This window comes from Xenopus tropicalis, chromosome 5, assembly GCF_000004195.4.
Source record: "Xenopus tropicalis strain Nigerian chromosome 5, UCB_Xtro_10.0, whole genome shotgun sequence".
NCBI lineage: Eukaryota > Metazoa > Chordata > Amphibia > Anura > Pipidae > Xenopus > Xenopus tropicalis.
Genome location: NC_030681.2, coordinates 138772354 through 138797886, shown reverse-complemented (window position 1 = coordinate 138797886; position 25533 = coordinate 138772354). Strand labels below are relative to the sequence as shown.

General features: G+C 44.0%; 2 protein-coding genes across 2 annotated transcripts in view; both read right to left on the bottom strand.

The window, feature by feature from the left end:
- slc66a3 (solute carrier family 66 member 3) overlaps window positions 1-19759 on the bottom strand; it is a gene marked incomplete at its 5' end in the record, with an annotated part of 29486 nt that extends 9727 nt beyond the window's left edge. The window contains 2 exon segments of the mRNA NM_001015930.3: window positions 5954-5959; window positions 19749-19759.
- Window positions 3203-5693, bottom strand: c2orf50 (chromosome 2 open reading frame 50). The gene is made up of 3 exons (XM_002942180.5): window positions 5152-5693; window positions 4344-4383; window positions 3203-3574 (listed from the first exon to the last, which is right to left on the bottom strand). Exons 1-3 carry the CDS (start codon window positions 5394-5396, stop codon window positions 3383-3385), a joined length of 477 nt encoding a protein of 158 aa, XP_002942226.1. The 5' UTR covers window positions 5397-5693; the 3' UTR covers window positions 3203-3382.
- Window positions 19760-25533: the final 5774 nt, after the last annotated feature.

Sequence of the window (25533 nt, the reverse complement as noted above, 5' to 3'; positions counted from 1 at the left end):
AGGTTCTGCTGTCCGACTGTTATTCTCTTAGATCTGTGAAGGGGCTGGGGTTTCCACCTTTTCTAAAATAAAAAAAGTCTTCCTATATTTTTCTCTCTAACCAAATTGTTTAATAGTGTTTATACTGAGGTAAATATTTGCTAGGGAAAGGGTTGCAGCCTCTTCCTATATTTATGTTTTTTCCCTAGTAATAACCTTGGCGTCAAGCATTAGTTTTTCTTGCTGGGCCAGTAAGCCAGGTGGCAGCCCTAGCCAGGGGAAGGGACTGTAAGTGGGCAGTGCTAGAGAAAGGCAAGATGGCGCCAGCTTTTATATAAGTGGTGTATATTGCCCTCATTTCTTACATCAACTGGCCTGTTATGTTAGTCATTTCACAATAAGCCAGAACAGGACTTTATTGCCTAGCAACCAGGGGGGGTGTGATGTTGATGATATCAATGACATCATTATGGTCAAACTAGGCGCTAGAATTTCACCATGAGTGTTGTTTTACCAGGAAACAATAGTGTTTTTCCCTCAGGCAGAGAAAAAAATTGCCCTTTGACTTTAAAGTTGACATCATTTTGCCAAATTTTCTTTATTTTGCAAACTGAAGTGAAAAAAATAAGCGAAAAGTGTGTTTCACTCATCACTATTGGCACATGTTGGATTATCCTGTTGTGATCACTAGGGCTCTTACACTTGGGCCTTTCTACAGTAACTCAGGAGTTACCTGTGTGCCCTTAAACTGTACCTTTGTAGCCGCTACATGCACATACTATTGCCATCAGTCTTGCACAAAAGCCTGGTTTATCCTGCTGTGTGTCTTGGGGCGAGTGCTCTAATGCATAAGGGCTACAGCATACACCACAATGTCTGTTGGCATCTCAACTGGTGGAGAAGCACCTGCATAATCTGTATGGGAGAACTGTTAGAAGAGGATCAGAAGATGGACACAAGCTGGCGCTGTTAAACTCAGAGCGGAACTCTAGATTTATAGCAGGTTAGCACACACACAGACTTCTGGGGGGAAGGAGCTTGAAGGAAGGGGGGGTCGAAGGGGAGGCTGAGAGTGGGTAGGGTTTAGTTCCCTTTAAACATTAAACCCAATAGGATTGTTTTGCCTCTAATAAGGATTAATTATATCTTAATTGGGATCAATTACAAGGTACTGTTTTATTACTACAGAGAAAAGGGAATCATTTAACCATGAAATAAACCCAATAGGGCTGTTCTGCCCCCAATAAGGGGTAATTATATCTTAGTTGGGATCAAGTACAGGTACTGTTTTATTATTACAGAGAAAAGGGAATCATTTAACCATTAAATAAACCCAATAGGGCTGTTCTGCCCCCAATAAGGGGTAATTATATCTTAGTTGGGATCAAGTACAGGTACTGTTTTATTATTACAGAGAAAAGGGAATCATTTAACCATTAAATAAACCCAATAGGGCTGTTCTGCCCCCAATAAGGGGTAATTATATCTTAGTTGGGATCAAGTACAGGTACTGTTTTATTATTACAGAGAAAAGGGAATCATTTAACCATTAAATAAACCCAATAGGGCTGTTCTGCCCCCAATAAGGGGTAATTATATCTTAATTGGGATCAATTACAAGGTACTGTTTTATTACTACAGAGAAAAGGGAATCATTTAACCATGAAATAAACCCAATAGGGCTGTTCTGCCCCCAATAAGGGGTAATTATATCTTAGTTGGGATCAAGTACAGGTACTGTTTTATTATTACAGAGAAAAGGGAATCATTTAACCATTAAATAAACCCAATAGGGCTGTTCTGCCCCCAATAAGGGGTAATTATATCTTAGTTGGGATCAAGTACAGGTACTGTTTTATTATTACAGAGAAAAGGGAATCATTTAACCATGAAATACACCCAATAGGGCTGTTCTGCCCCCAATAAGGGGTAATTATATCTTAGTTGGGATCAAGTACAGGTACTGTTTTATTATTACAGAGAAAAGGGAATCATTTAACCATGAAATACACCCAATAGGGTTGTTCTGCCCCCAATAAGGGGTAATTATATCTTAGTTGGGATCAAGTACAGGTACTGTTTTATTATTACAGAGAAAAGGGAATCATTTAACCATGAAATAAACCCAATAGGGCTGTTCTGCCCCCAATAAGGGGTAATTATATCTTAGTTGGGATCAAGTACAGGTACTGTTTTATTATTACAGAGAAAAGGGAATCATTTAACCATGAAATACACCCAATAGGGCTGTTCTGCCCCCAATAAGGGCTAATTATATCTTAATTGGGATCAATTACAAGGTACTGTTTTATTACTACAGAGAAAAAGGTAATCAGTTTTAAAAATGTAAATTATTAGATTAAAATGGGCTTTATGGGAGATGATTGCCCTGTAAAACGGCTGCCCAGGTAACTGATCCCATAACTGTATTTCATATGAGATCAGAAATAATTTCTGGGTATAAGAACAAGTGTGAAAAAGGAACCTTTAAGCACAAAACATGTTGTCATTACTGAGGGGCAGATATTAAAAATATCAAGGTTTTCTCTGCCATTTTCATAAAAATATGTTTTGGTTAGGTATTATTATTTTTGTTTTTTTTTGTGCAAAAATGGTCAAGAATTTCCAATAGGCCTTATTGTGAATGTTATCCGATGCACATTATGACAATTTTGCCTATGGGGGAAAGGGCTTATGTAAAAGCTGGCGATAATGTGGGTGGTAAAATTCCAAAAATAATTGTAGTAATTAGGGCAAAAGTATTTGTCTAGAAAAAAAAAATGTTATGATGAAAAAACTAATTTTCACTGAAAACAGTCAGCCTGCAGCAAACACTGTTTTTGTCCAGACTAAACGAGAAATACTTGACCTTTAATAACTCTGCCCTAATGTGTAGATATAATTTGCATTAGTGTCGCCAACCTACTAAAAGCCCAAGGGTAGGGCCAAATGATAGAGGGGGCCATATAAGTAGAAACTGGGCTGAGAGGGGCCCAGGCAGGGCTGAAGCTAGGGGTAGGCAGAAGAGGCACGTGCCCAGGGCACAAACGTGGGGGGAGTGCTAGGAATGTACCATTCTGCCACCTCTCTCAGTCTGCCTGCTTGATGCGTAGGGTCCCCGGCCAGCTTGGCTGAGCAGAAATACCAGTACAATGTAGCAGTTGTCAGGATGGGTAGTGCAGGGGACAGACAGATTCTGCTTTCAACAGCAATTACTACTTTCTCTTTAGGCAACATTTTTATTTTGTATTACTTGGGCAGAGTTCCCCCTTTATCGCCCCCTTGTTTACATCCCTTGTCATAGTGTAGCAGGAAACTCTCATGGCCTGTATATCTACATCCTCCCAGCCCTGCATTTAATGTTCTAAAGGGGGGGGGCATAGTCTGTTGTGTCTGTGAGTTCTTAGCTGGGCAGAAGTTCACTTCCAAGCTTCTTCTTTTGGTTTCCCCCTGTAAGGAAATAATCCATATGGACCAGAGTCTTCCCCAGCTCAGTGTTCATCCGACTCCCAATAGCCTGGTTTGCGGTGTTGGGTATTTGGTCAGAAAAAACAGGCACTTCTTTTGGTAACTCTTCCACTTCTTTCTTATTTCCCTGTGAGAAGAAGAGGAGGAGGAGGAAGGATAATTGTGTAACTTTATTACACGCTGCATTGTATCATTTAGCTGGTACTTTATTAATGCTATAAACGTACTACACCACTCTGTGCACATACACGGCAACAATGTGGCTAAAGGGACTACTGTAATAAGAGGTAGCTACTGGTCTAGTAACCCATAGTGACCGATTAGCTGGTGGGATTTACTGGTCAGCTGTTTGAAAGCAAACATTTGATTGGTTGCTTGAGGTTACCAGACAAGGGCCAACTTTGCACCTTTTATTACATAGCCCAGTGAGTCCTGCAGGGTAATGTCATAAATGATGCAAAGTTTGTCCATGTTTAGTAATCCCTAGCAACCACTTAGATGTTTACTTCAAACAGATAACCAATGCATGCTACCTGCTGATTGGCTGTTAGCCCAGTGGCAAACAACATGTATCTTTAATTATGTATGTGTGAATATCTTTATATAGTGCTACTTGTAAATACAGTACTTTATGTTCTTACAATACATTAATAGTAATAGGAAAATTAGGGAACAATAAAAGTTAAAAGTGCTGCATGTTAGAAGCTACAGAAGGCAAATCCCTTGCCCTTATCCCTGAGAGCTTACAATCTAAACCATTACATTTCAGACTGCATTTGCAGGTCACATTCCTGAGTCTCATCATCATGTATTTATAAAGTGTATGCTTAAAGGCCCAGTCGGTGCCCATTATATGAGCTGTACAAGTGCATGTGTGTTGGTAAGGCAAGTCTTACCATGGAATCATACTCTTTCAGGAACCCCCAGTTCTCATGCCTGGAAGAAATAAGGAAAATCCAAATGACTTGTTGTTTAATAGCAGTGAATATTGTTACTATTATATATTTGAATGAAATAATGCTTTACAGCAGTGGTTCCCAACCTTTTTTGCACCACGGACCGGTTCCAAGCAAGACAATTTTTCCAAGGACTGGGGATGGGGGGTGCGGCGCAACTAGTGCTAGTTAAATTTTATATTATGCACTTTACTATTAATATTATTATTACATACAGCTTAATAAAGTACTTTGGTCCTTGTCGTAATCAGTAGAAATCTTCCTGGGCTTTGCATATCTATTGTCATGGCTGTGTAACGCATTAGGGAGTTGGGATCACAAGTAATTGGGACCAGAGGTGGCCCGGTTCAGCACAGCCCACAGCCCGGCACCGGTCCCCGGGCCGGTGGTTGGGGACCCCTGCTTTACATCCTCTGGCCCTGACAATACCTAGGGTTTTGGTCCTTGTTCTGACAGAATTGCCTGTAAGAGATAACGTATGTTTGCCCATGGAAGCCTAGACTGAAAGTCCCATGAAGACCTACAGGCTGCTATCCCTATTAGAACTGTTTGGAAAGCTGAGACAGCAGTGCTTTGCCTGTAATTCCAAAGTAAATGGGGCCATGACTAAAGTGCTCAACCTTAATGGGGGTCTTAAACCTAGAAGTCCTATAGTGTGTGTGGTCTATTCTCGGCTCTGCTAAGCAGGACAAATCACATGCCAATGCCTGACAGAGTTAACCCATTAGATGAGGCCACAGGTACTCACCAGCGTTTCCCGCCTCTTCTCTCAGCTTCCACAAACTCCCTCCAAACTTGGTCGTGCCTCACAGTATCCTTCCAGCAGCGCTTCTCCTTCTCCTTGGCACTCGCCTGAGGGATGGGCTGGGCCCCCGGAATGGATTTGCTAATGGAGACAGAGGAGGTTGAGGCCAGTTGTTGTGCCGTCGCTCTGTCTGGCAATCTGTACCCTGCCGAGGTGCTCCTCTGTATAGCGTCGTGCCGGCTGCCCATCTCTATGTTGCCACTGGGGCAATTACACTTCAAGAGAGTATATTTACCCCCCAGGTTAATACATCAGGAAATAGGGGGCTGCTTTATTGTCTGCTCATTTCCTCTCATCCAGATCCTGACTCTGCTCTGGCTGAGTTCTGACTCCTGACTGCTCCTTGTGCTGCTGGAGGTGCAGTAAGTAGCAGAGAAGGAGGCACACATATCCCCACTCTGTTTACTATCTCCCTTGGAAACCAGATCTAGGCCTGAGCTCATAAATATTCCGCTGTACAACGAGCCCAGGCAGCAGCCGGCACAGCCAGGGAATCCTCCCAAGGAGCCCATCTGCCTGGCTCTTCTGCTGCCACAGGGAAAGGCCACACAATATACAATAACCGTAAAACAAATGGGCTAAACAGAAGATTTCTGACCAATTATGGATACTGAAAAGTATAAATTAACTTCGCCTTTTCTTAATCAGAAAATCTAAGTACCTCCTGTCTGAGAAATGCTTCTTTTATTGTCTGCAGGTATTTTATTTCTTTTGTTTATGTGACCACTAGGGGCACAATTCATTTGAATTTCTGTCAGCAGAATAGGTATGGCAGCTCCCACTCATTATATAAACACAAACTGATAACTAAGACTCTGTATACCAAATCTACATTTACTGAACATCAATAGCAAAATAAGCAAAAATAAAGGTTCTCTTTACACGTTTTCAGTAATTGCTCGGATGAACTGAGCAACGCCCGCCTAGGGTGGTGCAAGGGATAGTGGGAGCAGGCAGCAAGATGGCGGCGAACGATTTCAAGAGAAGCCAATACATTATTTTATTGTTGTAAAACATGTAGGATTGGAAGGATAGCAGATTTCATGACTGGGTCGACAATATCAAAAACTTAGTTTGGGGAACAATGAAATGTGTGCATGTATGGGCACTAGGCTAGCTGGTCTGTCAGTTATATGTTTATGGCCTTTAAAATAACAGAATTACATCTTGCCAATACTGGCAAAATCTTTCATATTTGGCAAACGTGACATTCACTGAATAGCTGCAAAGGATGCCAGGAAGCAAGCTGAAATCCATACTAATGATGGATGGGGGGTCAGCATACCTTAATTCTGCATCTGACCCTAACTTGCCGCCACCCAACCTGCAGTGACACCATGAAAGGAACCCAACCTTTACCAAACCCCCCTCCGATATCAGAGATTGCAGACACAATAAATGGCAGCAGTGCTGGGCCAAGTTCTACTGGTGCCCCTATTATTGATTGCAAGCCATGCCCTACTGCTGCCCCCCTCTGGTCACGGCATTGCTAATGTCCCTTGTGTTGGTAACTTCCCTCCAAATTGCACGCCCATGCCGTTGCGCCCTAGGCAGCTATCTGCTCTGTGTACCCCTAGTCCTGTCCTTGAATGCCAGTAAATGTAAGGACAATGTGGGACATATTTGGGGTGAACGCTTCTTTTATGTCTTTGATATTCTTAGTACTAGTACTGAAAGGCAGTTTCAGCAATGTTCTCTATGTTTGCAGCCTTGTTATGAAATAAGGTGGACCCTGGCCAAATGAGGGGCCTCAAAGTGGGGCTTGAACAAAGAGCTCCAACAACCCCAAGAACTGTAGATAGCACACACTGGGAACATCTGATATGTTCCTATGGGCTACTAGACCTGGTGCAAGCTTTGCACCTCTTATTAAGTGACCCATTTGGAGTTGGTGGACTATTTTCTCTGGAGTGTGTAGGGCCAGGGAAGCAGAGGGTATGGAGACAGGGGAGGCCAAGTATATTAAGGTCAGCCAGAGGAACATGACATAGAAAGGGGAGCAGGAACTCCAAATAAAGCCACAGCAAGGCCACTCAGCCAACAACTCATCAGCTGCTGTTAACAAACAAACCCCCAGCACCCCTGCTGGAAATTGAGCTGTTTAATTAGCAAGATGTAGGCCAGTGGAACCCAGCACACTGAGTGCAATCTAGCATGTAATCACAGGCTCAGTTACACCTACAGACACCTGATATGTGAGGGAAATCAATGAAGTCATTGCTAATAAGGACTGTGACTCCAGTAAATGAATCAGCGCCAGAGACAAACAACCCTTTTACATATGAAGCAGAATGAATGCCAACTGACCAAAAGCTCTACTCTCCAAAGCAAGAACAATATATATTCATAAAATGTATATATGTGTAGCAAATGTAGCCCATCATTTTGGGTTTACAATATATGCTGGAGTTATTGAAATGGTGACCCCTGGTATGAATTAAGGCCAGGGCCCCCATGAGCATTGCTGGCACTGAATACTATAGTTCCAACTGTTGCAGAACTATAACATGTATCATCTGTTCGTTGACTGAGATGTTGGGAGGATGCTTGGAGTAGGGGCTCTGTAGGATGGTGGTACCAGTGGCTCCATATCATCCCATTCAAGCAGAGCTAGCTCTGATTAATGGGATCTAATAATAATAAAGATGAACTTACATTTTTTTCTCAAGAATGAAGATATTAAGGGAAATATGTACTGTTAATATGATTAATTATTAATTAAATAACAAAATTAATGATTAATTTTGTTACAACAGTGCCACCTGCTGGTCAGTTTCCGATCGTTATCCAGTAGAGGAACTTGTATTATGTATGTATGTATGTACAGTGGTGTGAAAAACTATTTGCCCCCTTCCTGATTTCTTGTGCATGTTTGTCACACTTAAATGTTTCTGCTCATCAAAAACCGTTAACTATTAGTCAAAGATAACATAATTGAACACAAAATGCAGTTTTTAAATGAAGGTTTACGTTATTAAGGGAGAAAAAAACTCCAAATCTACATGGCCCTGTGTGAAAAAGTGAGTGCCCCCCTGGTTAAAAAATAACTTAACTGTAGTTTATCACACCTGAGTTCAATTTCTGTAGTCACCCCCAGGCCTGATTACTGCCACACCTGTTTCAATCAAGAAATCACTTAAATCGGAGCTACCTGACACAGAGAAGTAGACCAAAAGCACCTCAAAAGCTAGACATCATGCCAAGATCCAAAGAAATTCAGGAACAAATGAGAACAAAAGTAATTGAGATCTATTAGTCTGTTAAAGGTTATAAAGCCATTTCTAAAGCTTTGGGACTCCAGCGAACCACAGTGAGAGCCATTATCCACAAATGGCAAAAACATGGAACAGTGGTGAACCTTCCCAGGAGTGGCCGGCCGACCAAAATTACCCCAAGAGCGCAGAGACAACTCATCCGAGAGGCCACAAAAGACCCCAGGACAACATCTAAAGAACTGCAGGCCTCACTTGCCTCAATTAAGGTCAGTGTTCACAACTCCACCATAAGAAAGAGACTGGGCAAAAACGGCCTGCATGACAGATTTCCAAGGCGCAAACCACTTTTAAGCAAAAAGCATTAAGGCTTGTCTCAATTTTGCTAAAAAACATCTCAATGATTGCCAAGACTTTTGGGAAAATACCTTGTGGACCGACGAGACAAAAGTTTAACTTTTTGGAAGGTGCGTGTCCCGTTACATCTGGCGTAAAAGTAACACAGCATTTCAGAAAAAGAACATTATACCAACAGTAAAATATGGTGGCGGTAGTGTGATGGTCTGGGGTTGTTTTGCTGCTTCAGGACCTGGAAGGCTTGCTGTGATAGATGGAACCATGAATTCTACTGTCTACCAAAAAATCCTGAAGGAGAATGTCCGGCCATCTGTTCGTCAACTCAAGCTGAAGCGATCTTGGGTGCTGCAGCAGGACAATGACCCAAAACACACCAGCAAATCCACCTCTGAATGGCTGAAGAAAAACAAAATGAAGACTTTGGAGTGGCCTAGTCAAAGTCCTGACCTGAATCCTATTGAGATGTTGTGGCATGACCTTAAAAAGGCGGTTCATGCTAGAAAACCCTCAAATAAAGCTGAATTACAAAAATTCTGCAAAGATGAGTGGGCCAAAATTCCTCCAGAGCGCTGTAAAAGACTCGTTGCAAGTTATCGCAAACGCTTGATTGCAGTTATTGCTGCTAAGGGTGGCCCAACCAGTTATTAGGTTCAGGGGGCAATTACTTTTTCACACAGGGCCATGTAGGTTTGGATGTTTTTTCTCCCTAAATAATAAAAACCCTCATTTAAAAACTGCATTTTGTGTTTACTTGTGTTATCTTTGACTAATAGTTAAATGTGTTTGATGATCAGAAACATTTTGTGTGACAAACATGCAAAAGAATAAGAAATCAGGAAGGGGGCAAATAGTTTTTCACACCACTGTATGTATATTTTAATTTATATAGTGCTGCTTGTGTATCCAGCGCTGTACAGCAGAACAATAAATTAATACACAAACAGTAATAGATAAATAAGTTCAGTTGCATTAAAGATTCCACAGAGCTAAGTGACAAAGAGACAAGAGCATGGAGCTTCCCTGTAGAGCTTACAATTTAAATTGGATGGTAAGTATATCTATCTCTCTCTCTACTTTTCTTGTTAGCACGGATGACTTTTACTGTTCTTTGTAATTCATACTGTATGTGTTATATCATACAGGCATATACTTGGCAAAACCTCATAAATAATTGATTATCATAGTTGGCAATATTTCATATTAATGTCCAGGTCCCAGTAATGGTCGCTCAGTGCCCTGGCACAAAGGAGCCCCCCACTAAACACCTTTCTTAGCTGGGCAGTAAGTACCAGACTCCCTTTGCGTGCTGTGAATATAGATCAACATGGCAAAGAGTACAAAAGGAGTGGAACAATATTCTGGGATTTCCAGTTCACCATGTTGCACATCCTTAGCTTATATTTTTTTTCCCCTTCACACTGAGGTCTTTGCCTTACTGAATCACCCCAGGTCTTTCCTCAGACCTGGCTGACAATATTTCTAATCAAATTCCATGCAATTCTATACAGTAGTTGAGTGAAACTTCTTGCATCATTTTATTTCTGTCACTAGGTGGCACTGTTTTACTTTATTTCACACTCCATGCCTTCAGTGGGCAAGGATCCACCAGATGATGGGTACTGAATAAAATACACACTAAAAACATGGGATCCCTCCATTATCACATAACACTCTAAGCAACGGTTTGGCTCTTAATTATCAATTTAAAGCACTTAATAGTTCCTCAAAAAAACATTTAATGATAAATTTGGACTATATTGTAAATTTTATACACGTCTAGCCTGCAGCCCTCTATACACGTATAGCATGCAGCTTCACTAAAAGATACAGATAAGGAGATTTTCTTACCCGAAAAATCTTTTTCTCGTAGGCCCGTACTGTCAGTGCAGGACGACTGGGGTTAAGTTGATCCTCTGTGGAGGCAGGACAAACTGAAAAAAACTTTCTCCCATCTCTCTCTCTCCATTGTGACTCCACCTCTTCCTCCAGTTTTGTACCAGAGCCTGCTAGTGGAGACAGAAATCTAACTTCCTACTACTACTATCACTCTTACTAAGCTTATGTGACGAGCAGCAAAAAACCGGCACCCCATAAGGGAGGGATGCTGCACTGACAGTACGGGCCTACGAGAAAAAGATTTTTCGGGTAAGAAAATCTCCTTTTCTCTGTCGGCCCTACCTGTCAGTGCAGGACGACTGGGGATGTCCCAAAGCCGTCCAAAGAAAAAAAGGGGGGGTAGTAACATTAACAGATGGAGAACTGAACTAACTGATAACGCAGGAGCTAGCTATGTGCTACTGCTGCTTGTAGCACCTTCCTACCAAAGGCCGCCTCTGAGGAGGCCATAACATCTAGTCTATAAAATTTTGAAAAAGTGTGTAAGGAGCTCCAAGTAGCTGCCTTGCATATGGCCTCTACTGATGCCAAATTGTGAAGGGCCTAAGAAGCGCTAACTTTCCTAGTGGAGTGTGCTTTTATCGAAAGGGGAGCTACCTTTTTCATAGAAGTATAAGCTTCCAGTATAGCTGCAACTATCCATCTTGCTAAGGAGCGTTTGGAGGCCTGTAGGCCCCTTTTGTTGTTTCCAAACAACACGAATAGAGCATCGGAACGTCTAAATTCAGCTGTTCTGTGTAGGTAGAACTTTAGCGCCCTTACAACGTCCAAAGAATGCAACTGCTTTTCTCGATCATTGGCCGGTCTAGGGCAGAAGGACGGTAGAACTATCTCTTGGTTGATATGAAATGTTGATGTGACCTTGGGAAGGTGAGATGGAATAGTGCGGAGGACCGCTTTATCTTGATGGAATATTGTCCAAGGTTGTAGGTGTGATAGGGCTGCCAGATCTGAAACTCTCCTAGCTGAGCATATTGCAAGGAGGAAGGCTGTTTTCCAAGTCAGAAATTTTAGGTCCACTGAACCCATAGGTTCAAATGGGGCCTTTTGGAGGGCCCGGAGTACTAGATTGAGGTCCCAAGGGGGAACCGGATCTCTTACTGGTGGTCGGATCTTTTGGAGTGCCTGGAAGAACAATTTAACTTCAGGTAAACCTGCCCACTGTTTGTGGAACAGAGCTGAAAGGGCCGAAGTCTGAACCTTCAGAGCTGAAGTGCTTAATTGTTTGTCTACTCCGTCTTGTAAGAAGTCAAGAATGTGAGTGGAAACGCAGGATTGCCAAGGTATGTTACGAGCCTGACTCCAATTGAGAAAACGCTTCCATACCCTGTGATACACTGAATGTGTGGACTGTTTTTTTGCCGCAATTAGGGTGTGAATCACTTGGTTTGAGAATCCTTCTTCTTTCCATACTCTGGTTTCAACATCCAAGCCGTTAAATTCAGGCTGCGTATGTTCTCCGCCTTCGCCGGACCTTGGGATAGAAGATCGGCAGATAGGGGAAGTGCCCATGGTTGTTCCGCTGACATCTGAATCAATTCCGCAAACCACGCTCTGCGTGGCCACCATGGAGCGATGAGTATGGTGGGAATCTTTTCTCTCCTGATCTTGTGTAACAATCGAGGTATCAGTGGTATGGGTGGGAACGCGTAAGCTAGTTGACAGCGCCATGGACTTGTGAGTGCGTCCACTCCTTCTGCTTTGGGGTCGTGGACTTTTGACAGGAACCTTGGGGTCTGAGAGTTGAATCGTGATGCCATGACGTCTAGACATGGCATGCCCCATTTGTTCGCAATCTGCTGGAAGTTTCCATTCTCCCGGGTCCAGTGTGGTGCGACTCAGATAGTCCGCTTCCCAGTTCTGGATACCTGGTATGAACACCGCTGATAGGAGAACTTGGTGTGTTTCCGCCCATGTCATGATCCGGGAAACTTCTCGAAGTGCAGATGCACTTCTTGTTCCCCCTTGTCGATTTAAGTAAGCTACAGTTGTGCTGTTGTCGGATTGGATTCGCACATGTTTGCCTTTCATGTACGTCTGCCAATGAAGGAGAGCGTAGAATACTGCCTTCAGCTCTAATGCGTTGATGTGGAGTTTGAGTTCCTGACGTGACCATTTGCCTTGGCAAACCTTCGGGGCCAAGTTGCTCCCCAGCCTGCTTTGCTGGCATCCGTTGTGACTATTTCTTGAACTGGACGGTCCCAGCCTTTGCCTTGTGTAAGATTGGGAAGATGTATCCACCAAGATAGGCTTTGTTTTACCCTGCTGGATAGGTTGATCTTCTGGGACAGGTCTTGATGATTTTTGTCCCATAGTTTTAGGAACTCCCATTGGAGTGGTCGGAGATGAAATTTCGAGAATGGTACTGCTTCTATGCTGGCAGCCATGAGGCCTAGCAGTCTGAGAATGTTGTGGGCTGATGTCTGAGATTGCAACCTTATGTCCTGGGCCATCTGCTGCAGCGTGGTTGCTTTGGGAAGTGGGAGGAACACTTTTCTGTCCACTGTGTTGATTTGCATGCCTAATGCCTGTGTCGGGCTGAGAAGGCTCTTTTTGTGATTGATCAGCAAACCGTGTTGCTGTAATGTATGTAGGCACTCCCGGGTGTGGGCCTTGGCTTCCTTCTCCGATTGTGCTGTTACTATGAGGTCGTCCAGGTAGGCTGTAACGTGAATGCCTTGAAGTCTGAGTACCGCCAGCAAGGCTCCTAGGACTTTGGTAAATACCCTTGGGGCTGATGTCAACCCGAATGGTAGGGCTTGAAATTGAAAGTGAGATTTTCCTAGAGCGAACCGGAGGAATCTCTGGTGAAAGGTGCTGATAGGAATGTGAAGATATGCATCTTTGATGTCGATTTTTGACATAAATACATTTGGAGATAGGCTTTTTATGATTGAAGGAAGAGACTCCATTTTGAAGCGTTCGTATCTTACGAATTTGTTTAGTGGGTGCAAGTTGAGTACTGGACGAAATCCTCCATCTTTTTTTGCTACGAGGAAAATGTTTGAGTAGAATCCGTGGAAACGATATTCCTGTGGTACTGGGGAAATTACTTTGTTGTTTAGAAGATCTTGAATGATGGCAAGTAGTGCTTGCTGTTTGGTTGGGTCTGACGGGATGGAAGATGGGACAAACCTGTGTTCTGGAGGTTTTTTTATGAAGGGAATGATGTAACCGTGATCTAGGATGTTTAGCACCCAGGAATCTGTGATGGAATTCTGCCAGGTTTGTACAAAGTTGTGCAATCTTCCTCCTACCGGAAATTCGCAGGGACTGTGGTCGTGAAGGTCAGGAGTCCTGTCCTTTAACTGGCGTGATTTTGCGGGTAGATTTGGAATGGTTTTGCCAGGTGGACTTGAATCTCCTATTCGGTTGGGACTGATGTTGTGTTCTAGTGCCTCTCTGTTGTCTGTTGTTGGAAGACCATGGACGGTGGTGATAATTTCTTCTGTGGAAATCCTTTCTGGGTCGTTTACCATGTGGTAAAAAGGCCCCTTTACCACCTGTGACCTCCGAGATTATTTGTTTCAATTCTGGGCCGAAGAGTTGTGACCCACTAAATTTTAGAGAAGTGAGCTTGTGCTTAGAAGCTGTGTCGCCTGACCATTGGCGCAGCCACAGGGCTCTACGTGCCGTGACTGATGCCGCCGAAGCTCTGGCTGACAGTTTAGCTGTTTCCATGGCTGCTTCACCCAGGAATGCTAGAGCTGATTTGATTTTTTCTAATTCCGTGTTGAACTGATTTGGATCAGTAGGGGGGTGTCTTTGTAATTCTTGACACCAGTATTTTGCTGTTCTGGCGACTGTGGCAGATGCGGCCGCCGGTCTTAGGATGGCCGCTGTGTTTTGAAATTCTTTCTTTAGTGCCGCGTCTATTTTTTTGTCCATGGGGTCCTTAAGGTAGCCTGCATCTTCCGCTGGTAAAGTGGTATTACGTGCCAACCTGACTATAGGTGGGTCCACTTTCGGAATCTTGTCCCAATGCTTGTACTCGTCAGGAATAGGGTACATGTTGAAAAATTTGTGAGGGATATTAGATTTTTTATCTGGTTGGTGCCATTCTGCTTCAACACAATTGGCTATAGATTTACAGACTGGAAAGGTTTTTGCTTTTCTTGAAGTATTGCCTAAAACCTTATCTGCTTTGGAAACGGCTACTTGCACTTCTTTGATCTCTAAAGTAGCAAAGATATCTTTAAGGATATTTTTAACTTCTTCAGGTTGTTTGGATGGGTCATCTGATTCACTAGACTGACTTTCCGAGGAAAATTCCTCATCTGAATCTATGTCACTTATGTCCTCAGAAGACTGGCCTGACTGTGAGTCAGAAAATTGAAGATTTGAAGTCTGAGGAGAGCGGTTGCGCCTTGTAACCGGTGAGGGTGAACGTTTGCGCTTTGAAAGTGGTGAAGGTGAGCGTTTACGCTTCTTCTTACTGCTTTCAGGTAGTGAGTGGGAAGACAGTGCCTGTTGCACAGATGATTGTACTGTGGATTGAATCCAAGACATAAATTGTGAAAAGTCAGATGTCGCTAAGGGATTCTGTGCCACATTAGGAGTTGAGGTGTCATTCATACCCGCAGATTGAATATGTGATTGAGACTGAAAGTCTTGTGAGGCATGTACAATAGCTGTAGTGGCCATTTGTGTAGGTTCAGATGTGCCCTCCTTTTGGCCCAAATCAGTATGGCCACGGGAAGGGGAGTGGTCTCTGGGTTTAGTGGTATTTTTTACCTGCTTTTTTATTTTTGCTTTCATCTTGCGTGATCTATCGGGTAGATCTATTTCCTCAATTAGGGATAATAACTCATCATCAGGTGTAGACATATTAGAATGGTCTGGTCACTATGGGACAATAACAGATTTATTCTATGGAGAGTAAAAGTACTTGTTCTCCTTACTGTGCCACCTGGGAGCTGCTGTCTGCAGGCAGGATGTGTAGATATGTAGCGCTTGCCGTTCAGAGCAGGGGGGCACTTAAACCAAGCACGCTGAAGTAAGTGCTTGTGGTGTGCGCTCCTCTCAGCTTGGAAGCTGCGGCGCGTACACTCTAGGCGCCTAATAGTGACGTAGGCGCGTACCAGGAAAGCCCGGGAAGAGGGCTTGAAGGGGCGCGCTTGATGAAGAGGCGCCTTTGATGACGTCATAGTGCGCCGCATCAAGGCGCGCCTGATCGCGGGCCAAACGGGCTCAACCGAGGTAAAGACCCGGGAGCGCACATAGTGAGCTAGCGATGGAGGTATCGCTTACCTGAGGGAAGTACACTATGGCTCAGACCGAGTGGACTGTTACCAAATCCCAGGAGCACTCACGTAGGGGCTCTACTGTAGTGTACCTCCAGGCTGCATTCTCCCTTGTGCGGTAGCAGGGAGGCATTCCTCCGTTCCTGTTTCACAAATTGCATGTGTCATGCCATTTCCCTGGGAGCACACACTGAGGGGCTCAACCACTGGCTAGTACTCCTGTGTGAGTCTCATCCAAGCCAGCATAGTGTGGGATAGTAGGAATATTAGTAAAATATAATAAAAATAATAATAAACTAAAAAATGTAAGAAAATTCTAGGAGATAGGAGAATTGCTGCCTCCAAGGCAGGACAAACTGAAAAAACTGGAGGAAGAGGTGGAGTCACGATGGAGAGAGAGAGATGGGAGAAAGTTTTTTTCAGTTTGTCCTGCCTCCACAGAGGATCAACTTAACCCCAGTCGTCCTGCACTGACAGGTAGGGCCGACGGAGAAAATTAAATGTTATTATTTAACCACTCATCCCCCAGAGACTGTTATTCTACAGCCAGCTGCCAAGGGCCCTACAGCCAGCACCATAGACTTTACTTATTCAGATATTAAAATGAAGATTATCCATGTTAATAATGCGGCCACCACTGAAAGGGGTAAAGCTCCCTCCAAACTGACAGTGTAACTGGTCTAACAATGTTCCCCCACCTTTACCCCTTTATCAGCCACTGTAGTGTCTTTCCCTAGCGATGGTAATCAAAATACTGTGCAACTCTATGCACCTCATTAGTCTTTGACTTATATGCCTGCCTTGAGGTGATCCGATGATGGCCAATGATTGAATCATAATTGAATCAAGGTCAGGATGAGAACCATGTCGATGTGTAGATTTGGTCCGATGGTAAACTCAAATCTGTCTGATAGATATTTAGCAGATTTTCTGCCAGATATTGGTTAAGGTCCCCATACACCATAAGATCTGCTCGTTTGGCGATGTCGCCAAGCGAGCGGATCCTCTCCCGATATCCCCCACCTATGGGTGGGTGATATCGGGAGAATCCCGGGTAATTCGATCGTTTGGGCATGGGGCCAAACGATCAAATTATAACGGCAGGTATAGGAAAAGTCGGTCTGGGGACTGCATCAACGAGCCGAAGCGGTCCCTGATCCAACTAGATTTTCTAACCTGCCCGATCGAGATCTGGCCGATTTCAGGCCAAATATCGGTCGGGCAGGCCCGTCGGAAGTGCCCGTACACGGGCTGATTAGCTGCCGAATCTGTCTAAGGGACCGATATCGGCAGCTACTATCTGACCTTTAGGCAGGCCTATTATGTTGCTTCACACATGGGCCAAAAAGCTGCTAAGTCCAGTGGAGTTGCTAGTATTTCACCAACCTTTTCCCGGTGTCCCGGCGGCCCAGTCCGGCCCCGAGTATTACAAATTTACTGGCAATGTGCTTGCCGGTAATTTTTTGTAATAACTGGTAAATCTGCCCCAGCTGCCTAAAATCTACATAGTAACATAGTAAGTTAGGTTGAAAAAAGACATATGTCCAACATGTTCAACCATAATGCCTATATATAACCTGCCTAACTGCTAGTTAATCTGCCTCTTTTGCTCATTCCTAGCTACAATACTTACCAAGTCACCTCATGATTCCATGCTCAATGACTTTGCTTAACCCCCTTAATGGCATTGCTCCGCCCCTGTGACATCCCTGACCCGCCCACTCATGTCACACCCCTCCCCTTCACCATACCTCCCAACATTTGAAAAGCAGAAGGAGGGACAAAAATGTCTGCCGCGCGTAGTGGGCCAAAATTTTTTAGGCCACGCCCCCCCAACCAAACAGGCCCATTTTACAAAACCACACCTGAAAAGCATAACATACACAAAGTGCACCAGAAGACAGACACGGTGGCCCCAATCATTTTATGACATATTGTGGCCCTAAGGATTTCATTATGCACTGTGGCACCTGTATTTAATGACAAACTCATGACAGACATTGGTAGCCAGGTGTTATGTTTTGCATTAGCGCTAGAGCAGGGACCCCCTAAAACATTGCTGGTCCTCCCGCAGTGTCCCCCTACTACGGGCTGCTCCCCACTGCAGCATCCTCCCCAACATCCTTCAGCTGCCCCCAGCATCCACCCAACATCCTCCAGCTCCCCCCAGCGTCCTCCCCAACATCCTTCAGCTGCCCCTTACCTTCCACCAGCTCCTCCCCAACATCCTTCAGCTGCCCCCAGCATCCACCCAACATCCTCCAGCTCCCCCCAGCGTCCTCCCCAACATCCTTCAGCTGCCCCTTACCTTCCACCAGCTCCTCCCAGCTTCCTCCCCAACATCCTTCAGCTGCCCCCAGCATCCACCCAACATCCTTCAGCTCCCCCCAGCGTCCTTCCCAACATCCTTCAGCTGCCCCTTACCTTCCTTCAGCTCCTCCCAGCGTCCTCCCCAACATCCTTCAGCTCCCCCCAACATCCTTCAGCTCCCCCAACATCCTTCAGCTCCCCCAACATCCTCCCCAACATCCTTCAGCTGCCCCAACATCCTCCAGCTCCCCCCAAAATCCTCCCCAATATCCTTCAGCTCCCCCAACATCCTTCAGCTCCCCCCAGCATCCTCCAGCTGCCCCTTACCTTCCTCCAGCTGCCTCCCAGGGTCCTCCAGCTGCCCCTAACCTTCCTCCAGTGTCCTCCCCAGCGTCAACCTGCTTTCTGTGGCTCCCCCTGCTCCTACCACCACCAGCTTCCTCCGGCTGTGCCCCAGGGCTCTTCTTCTCCTCCTCGTGACGTCACACGCACATCTCTTGAGCGCCGCAGCTTCTGCACTGTGAATGGCTTTATGTTAAAACTGAAGTGAGCGGCGCAGAAGCTGCGGCGCTAAGGGGAGACGTGCGTGTGACGTCACGGGAGCAGAGACCTTTAAAAGCGGGACAGATCTGCAGCTATCCAGTGGGACAGGGTGGCAAAATCGGGACTGTCCCGTGTAAAGCGGGACAGTTGGGAGGTATGCCTTCACAGACCCACCCTGGCCAGTATAGTTTCATAAAGGAGGTGTCAACCCTATCCAGAAGGCCACCTTTATTCATGTTTCCTGAGTATTGCTAGTTTCCTATAAAGTGGTGTGCAGCCATTCGCGGCAGTCTGGCATTTACCGTAAAGCAGTGCCAGTAGTTGGGCCAAATAGGATGAGACTGTTCTAGATACTCCGGGAAGCTTAGCATGAAGGTCAGATAGAGTTGGATTTGGGGTTAGCAGTTAGTTGTTGGAACTATGGCTCAATGACTGATGTAAAGTAATCTTGCTATGAGCTAAGGGGGGCTCTCCAAAAGTTTAGCCACCAAGGGGCACTTGAACCAAAAATGTCTTCCAACCACTGCCCTAAGGGCACGAGACATTGAGGGGATATAAGGAGATGGTGGAACTTCTCCCATTTCAGCTTGAAGAGATCTCAGCAATATCTTTTTTACTGTTCCATAAATAATTCCCCGAGGCAGGTTTAACAGGAGTTGACATTTCCCTTTAGGGAATCCGTAGCTGACGGCGCAACGCAGCTCGCTCCTCAGTAGAAAGAAAATGAATGGAAAATGTATTCCCCTTCTAGCATAAAGAGCTCCTATTATTTTTTGCTGGGGAAATTGATGTATCATTAGACACACATAATAGAATAAGAATTGAAGCAAAAGGTCTTTTCGGTATATTAAACAAGAAAAGGTTTGTGAGTCACGGTGCTTCGTCTGCATGATAACAGGGACCATAAAACTCCATAGGTGCTGACATTTCAGAAATGGACATGAGAAATCTCCCCACTCAGCCGCTTGCTCACACATACTGTAATTATAGCTGTGTCCTTTCCATTCGCTTAACATGGCACTGTGAAACTGGCAGTTTGTCGTCAATGAGCAGGAATGCTCCAATGGAAGCTGGGGGGGGGGGGGGGTACAGGCAGAGAGGCCACAGTTACATAATTGGCTAAATAATTAGAATTGCTATCCCTATGGTACAATTACAGCAATATCTTTTACTGCCCTCCTGTTGCCCCCTAGTGGAACATACAGCGAAGGTTAAAGGGTAACTCTACTCACACTACTATCAAGCTTCCTTAAAGGGGTTGTTTACTCTTTAGCCCCTCTTTTGCCTCTTCCCAGCTCTCAAACGCGCTAAAAAACTATTCCTCTGTGACCCTACAATTTTATCGTTATTGCTACTTTTTACTATTTATCTTTCTTTCACTCAGTCTACAGTTCATAAGCCAGTCCCTCATTCAAGTCATTGCCTGGTTGCTTGGATATTGGACCCTAGCAACCAAATAGCTGCTAAATTATTCAGAAACCAATAGTCTCTGAAGATTTTTATGTTTCCAGGTCATGATATACAGTATCTATTAGAATTAATTCTACAGCAGAGCAGAGTTTTTTGATTTTTCATGAAAACGTTCCACCACTCGGGGGAGCTGAAGATGCCAATTGGATGAGTGGTGAAAAGTTTTCAAGAAAACTCAAGAAACTCCAGTTGCTGTAGACTTAATTCTACTATATACCATAAGACCAATGGCAAATTGCCTTAAAATATCACTGTCTATCACTATCTACATCCGGTTCAAGGTGAACAACCCCTTCAAACCTTCTCAAAGGACCACCCTGACCTGGAACCTGATTTGTATAACCCTATAAATCCCTCCCTTCTCTGGTATTCTCTGCTGATGGATTCCCCCTTATAAGGATCGACCCGCCTCTGCCCCACCCATTTCCCCACCCCTGTGTTACATCACCTCCTATTCCACCCATCAAAAGCCAGTATTTAATTACAAAAAAGGTGGCAACTCTAGCCTTACCCGGGGCTACCTTTTCATTAACTTCTTTAACTAGTCCGCACCATTCATTATATGGGCTGTGACTGTATAATAATATAGTTCTGTGGATAGTAAAGCTTGCGGGAGCTCTGGCCAATATATATAATCAGGGTAAAATCACAGCTCAGTTACAGCAAACATGACTTTTAGCATTGTGTTTGCTGGCGGAAAGGTAATTCTAAGATACACTTGCAAAAAAGGCCTCTTGTTGTCTTGGCAACACTATATAGGAGAGGTTGGGGCCTAATTTTTCTCTGTTTACTCTGGGAATGAACCCCTGCGGAACTTAGTAATACAAGGGTTGTGGGAAGCAGTTGTAAAATGAACTCTTTTGCTGCTGGAGCAACTTGATGCTTGATATTGAGTATATGTGGCAGCAGTTTGCTGGGGAGCTGGAAGGAGGCCCCAGCAGTGCCCCCATTACCGGATGGAATGCTATGAAGGAGAGCAGGTTGCAACATGCAGTCCATTAGCCAAACCAGGATGGAAACAGTGACAGTTCAATAACAGGCCAGTGACTAGTAAATGCTGCATAGCTTAGCGCCACCTTCTGTCTAAGGCTGATGCCACACGCGGCGTAGGGCTGATTTTTTCGGCAAGCGGAAAAACGCTTGCTGAAAAATCAGCCCTACGCCTGCTACTTGTGCCTGCACCTGAATGAATGGGATACGCTCGGGTGCAGGCACATGTAGCCGATATACGCATGAAAACGCGAGAGAATGCAAAGTCTTGCGTTTTCATGCGTATATCGGCTACATGTGCCTGCACCCGAGCGTATCCCATTCATTCGGGTGCAGGCACAAGTAGGAGGCGTAGGGCTGAATTTTCGGCAAGCGTTTATCCGCTTGCTGAAAATTTCAGCCCTACGCCTCGTGTGGCATTAGCCTAACATTGGAACTACAATTAACTATTGACTGAAAATATAACAACTATTTACACAGATTCTGGAAAGCACATGCAGAGCCACTGAAAAACACATTTGGGGCATATTTATTATAGTGTGTAATCCAACATCACCGCTGATGTTGCCATAGAAACCAATCAGCAATTACATAGATTTTAATGGACCCCTACAAGTTAGAAAACAAAAGCAAAGATCTGATTGCTATGGGCAACATCACCGGCGATGTTGGCTTACACACTATAATAAATATGCCCCCATGGTATTGATGTAGGCTTTAAGGCCTTTTTTTCTGCTCAACTAAGTATTTTTTCATAGTCCATATTGGCCACTAAGCCACCTACAGCCATATGGAAATATGTTGGTGTTCCTTGAGCAGTATAAATCCCAAGAGGGAGAGAAACGTGCAGTCTTAGCACAGCACCAGATATCCAGTCCAACCGAGAGAGTAGCTGTCAGTGTGCCTATATAAGTAGTAGCCTTTTCTTCTACTGTTGCTGTTGCTATGGATCCATTTTTTGCTATAATGTTGTTGTTATGTCTGGGGTTAATGCAAAGCTCTGAACCAGTTTCCTCCAGTCATCTCACTGGCATGTTTTGGGTTAACATAATGTTCTGATTCCGTTTACTGCAGTGATCAAATGTCTAGGGTAACTATAATGCTATGAATCCATATTTTGCAGTTTTCTTACTGGCATCTCTGGGGTTACTATAATGCTGTGAGTCCATTTTCGGCAGTGATTTCACTGGCATGTCTGCTGTTAAAGCAATGCTCTAAATCAAAATTCTGCATTGATCTAACTGGCATGTCTGGGGTTAAAGCAATTCTTTGAATCAATATTCTACAGTGATCTCACTGGCATGTCTGGGGTTAAAGAAATTCTTTGAATCAATATTCTACAGTGATCTCACTGGCATGTCTGGGGTTAAAGCATACTTTAAATCCATTTTCTGCAGTGATCTTACTGGCATGTCTTGGGTTAAAGCAATTCTTTAAATCCATTTTCTGCAGTAATCTTACCAGCATGTCTTAGGTTAAATCAATGCTTTGAATCTATATTCTGCAATGATCTCACTGGCCTGTCTGGGGTTAATGCAATCTGTTTGATGCCACACTATGCACTGCACATTTTTATGGGACCAAAGTCTCATATTTGCCATATTTTGTTGCAACAGACTTTTTACTGCTAAACTATATTTGTATATAATAAAGTTTTCTTTAGTTGCCTTTCCAAGCACTCTGGGGGCTACCGGTGTCATTCTATAATCCAACGCCATTCCAGGTTATACCATGGCAGCTTTCCTGGGGGAGAGCCTGGCAATTATAGCTTGCTGTCATCACTCAGTGCATGTTCTGACTATAATTTAACTGTTTTGCCTGCTCTGGTTACCAGAGAAACCACCCAAAGCAAGAATAACGAGTTATTGTCCTCATCGATTTCTCTAGCAAACTCCTACAAACAGCATCGCATGTTATAATTATTTGCTTTTGTTTAGGCCGTGCCTGCCCGACTCACACTGAGTTAAGTCAATAGGAGGCTTCAGTGGCCAAGTGGAAGGGCGCTTCTTATGGCAAACATCTGTTTAACCCAGCACTTCTCATTTCCTCTCATTCGCTGCTCATCGTTTAGGTTAAAACAATAACCAATCAATTAGGCTATTTCTAAAGGAGAATTAAAGCTAATGTATTAAACCCTTTGTATCTGTAATGTCCCCTCTATCCTCTCCCCAAATAGCAAGTGTCCAAAATCAGTAGCAGAACAGAGAGCTGGCATGGGACAAGGCATCTGCGCCGAGACCGGGGGGGCAGCAATCGGTGGCACGCAGACACAGGGCTTAGGCAAGCTCCACTGAGTATGTGCCAAGCCCAAAGCTTGCTGGGAGAAGGAGACAATAGGGGGGACGGTGCCTACCATCTATGAAGAAAAGTGACATTTACATTCAGCATTGTGTATGGTGGAATCATATACTGATTATTATTTGCAAACCATCTTTACTTCCCCTTTAAGGGCCACTTTAGTTTTCATTTTTCCCTTTGTGTTTGTTAAAAAGTAAAAATATTATGCTTTTCCCTTTGCTTCATCATTACTCTCTTTGTTTGTCCCATAGCCCTCCCAGAATGTTAGAATCCCCAAACAAGGAAGGAGCCAGGGGTGTAATATGGGAGTGCAATTGTGGGTGTGGCTAGTGAAAGATGGGTGATAAAACAACAATGTCCACACCTTTTATATGATCATTTCCATTTTATTGCGTAAGGCTGTGTTTAGTTGTAGATTAGGGGTAGAAAAGACTGGACTGTGTAGCCAGTGGCACGCTTTATCTCATATATCCGTCTGTATGTATATCCCTCTATTGTACACAATGATTGTAGTCTCCCTAATTCCTTGGGAAGTTGATGTAAAATTGATGAGAGTGCTATTCATTATTTTTTTTAATTCCAAGATATTAAGGGTTAAATGTACTGTTAATATGAATGCATTTTGTCACAACAGCACCATATGCTTGTCACTTTCCTAACATGGACTAGTCAAGGAAGTCTGTCTTGGTGATGTGCGGCCCAAGTCAAACCTGCAAGATTACCCACACATCCCTACTGTGTCTCCCACTGTCAGTTATTTGCACCTGAAATGCAGAAAAAATTCTTTGGTAACACAGAACACAGAAAAGGGGGACAAAAAGGTAGGCAGAGAAGGGAAGGGAGAGATGGATCTAGAATAGGGTTGCCACCTGGCTAGTGTTTGACCAGCCCAGCAGGTAATTCACCATTTTCAAATTGTAATTGCCAATAAATTTGTAATACCCTATAAATCCCTGACCCTCTCCACTGCTGGACTCCCCTTTATATGGATAGTGCCACCTCTACCCCACCCGGTTCGCCCATTTTCCTGCCCGTTCACCCATTTCCCTGCCCTTGTGTGGCATCGCCTCATGCCCCCTACACAAAAGCCGCTATTATGTTACAATATAGTTGGTGTGAGAAAGGAGAAGAACTAGGAGAGGAAAGGGGGGAAAACGATAGAGCAAAAAAGGGCTAAGAACTATTGAGGCAGGAAATAAATGGAACCCCTCCAAATTAAGCAATTACACCTGTATAACAAAAGGGACTATTTAGGTGAAGGCAATATCCGCTTGAGTGGGAAATATTTACTTGGCCATCTTGTTCAGTTCAGGAATGACAGTTATAAGCCCAAGCAAGAGCAAACGAATAAGATTTGTGCTGTATTTGTGGGTGGCTTTGTTATTTATTATTCTTTATTCTTTGGGAACATTGTCATAAAAATGCATTTAGAGAATATGAATAAATCTTCAGAAGCCTGACTGAGATATAGAGCTGCCAATTCATTATCTCCAGATCCAGCAAGGCAGAGAGCCGTGGGGTGTATTGTGCCGAATATCACAGCACTTAGCGGCAGATATCTGTGCGGAGCGTTTGTGTACCGGATGCCGGCCAATTGTATACAGCACTAAGACTAAATGCCTTTTCAATTCACTGTTTTGGGAAAATTGCTTTTATTCATGACTGGCCCAAGCTGCATTTAATTTAACAGGTTTGAAGCAGAAAGTGGAAAATGAGATTTTATTTGGGCCAAAATAAGTAAATCTTTTCTTGGGCACAGCAGACTAATGATCAATGTAACAGTGTTGGTTTATTGGCCAAATAGGTTATTCTATGACACAGTCCTATCCTATGCACTCACTTGCATATAGGTGTTCCAATATCGGTAATATGGGTTATGGTACCTTGATCTTTTCCTTATAGAAGGAAATTATGGCAGTAATTGCTGGAGTTTTTACTTTAGGCCCCCCTAGAAGGTCAAACCTTTGGCCAGAAGTCCAGTTCCAAGAGAATCTAGGGAATTACAT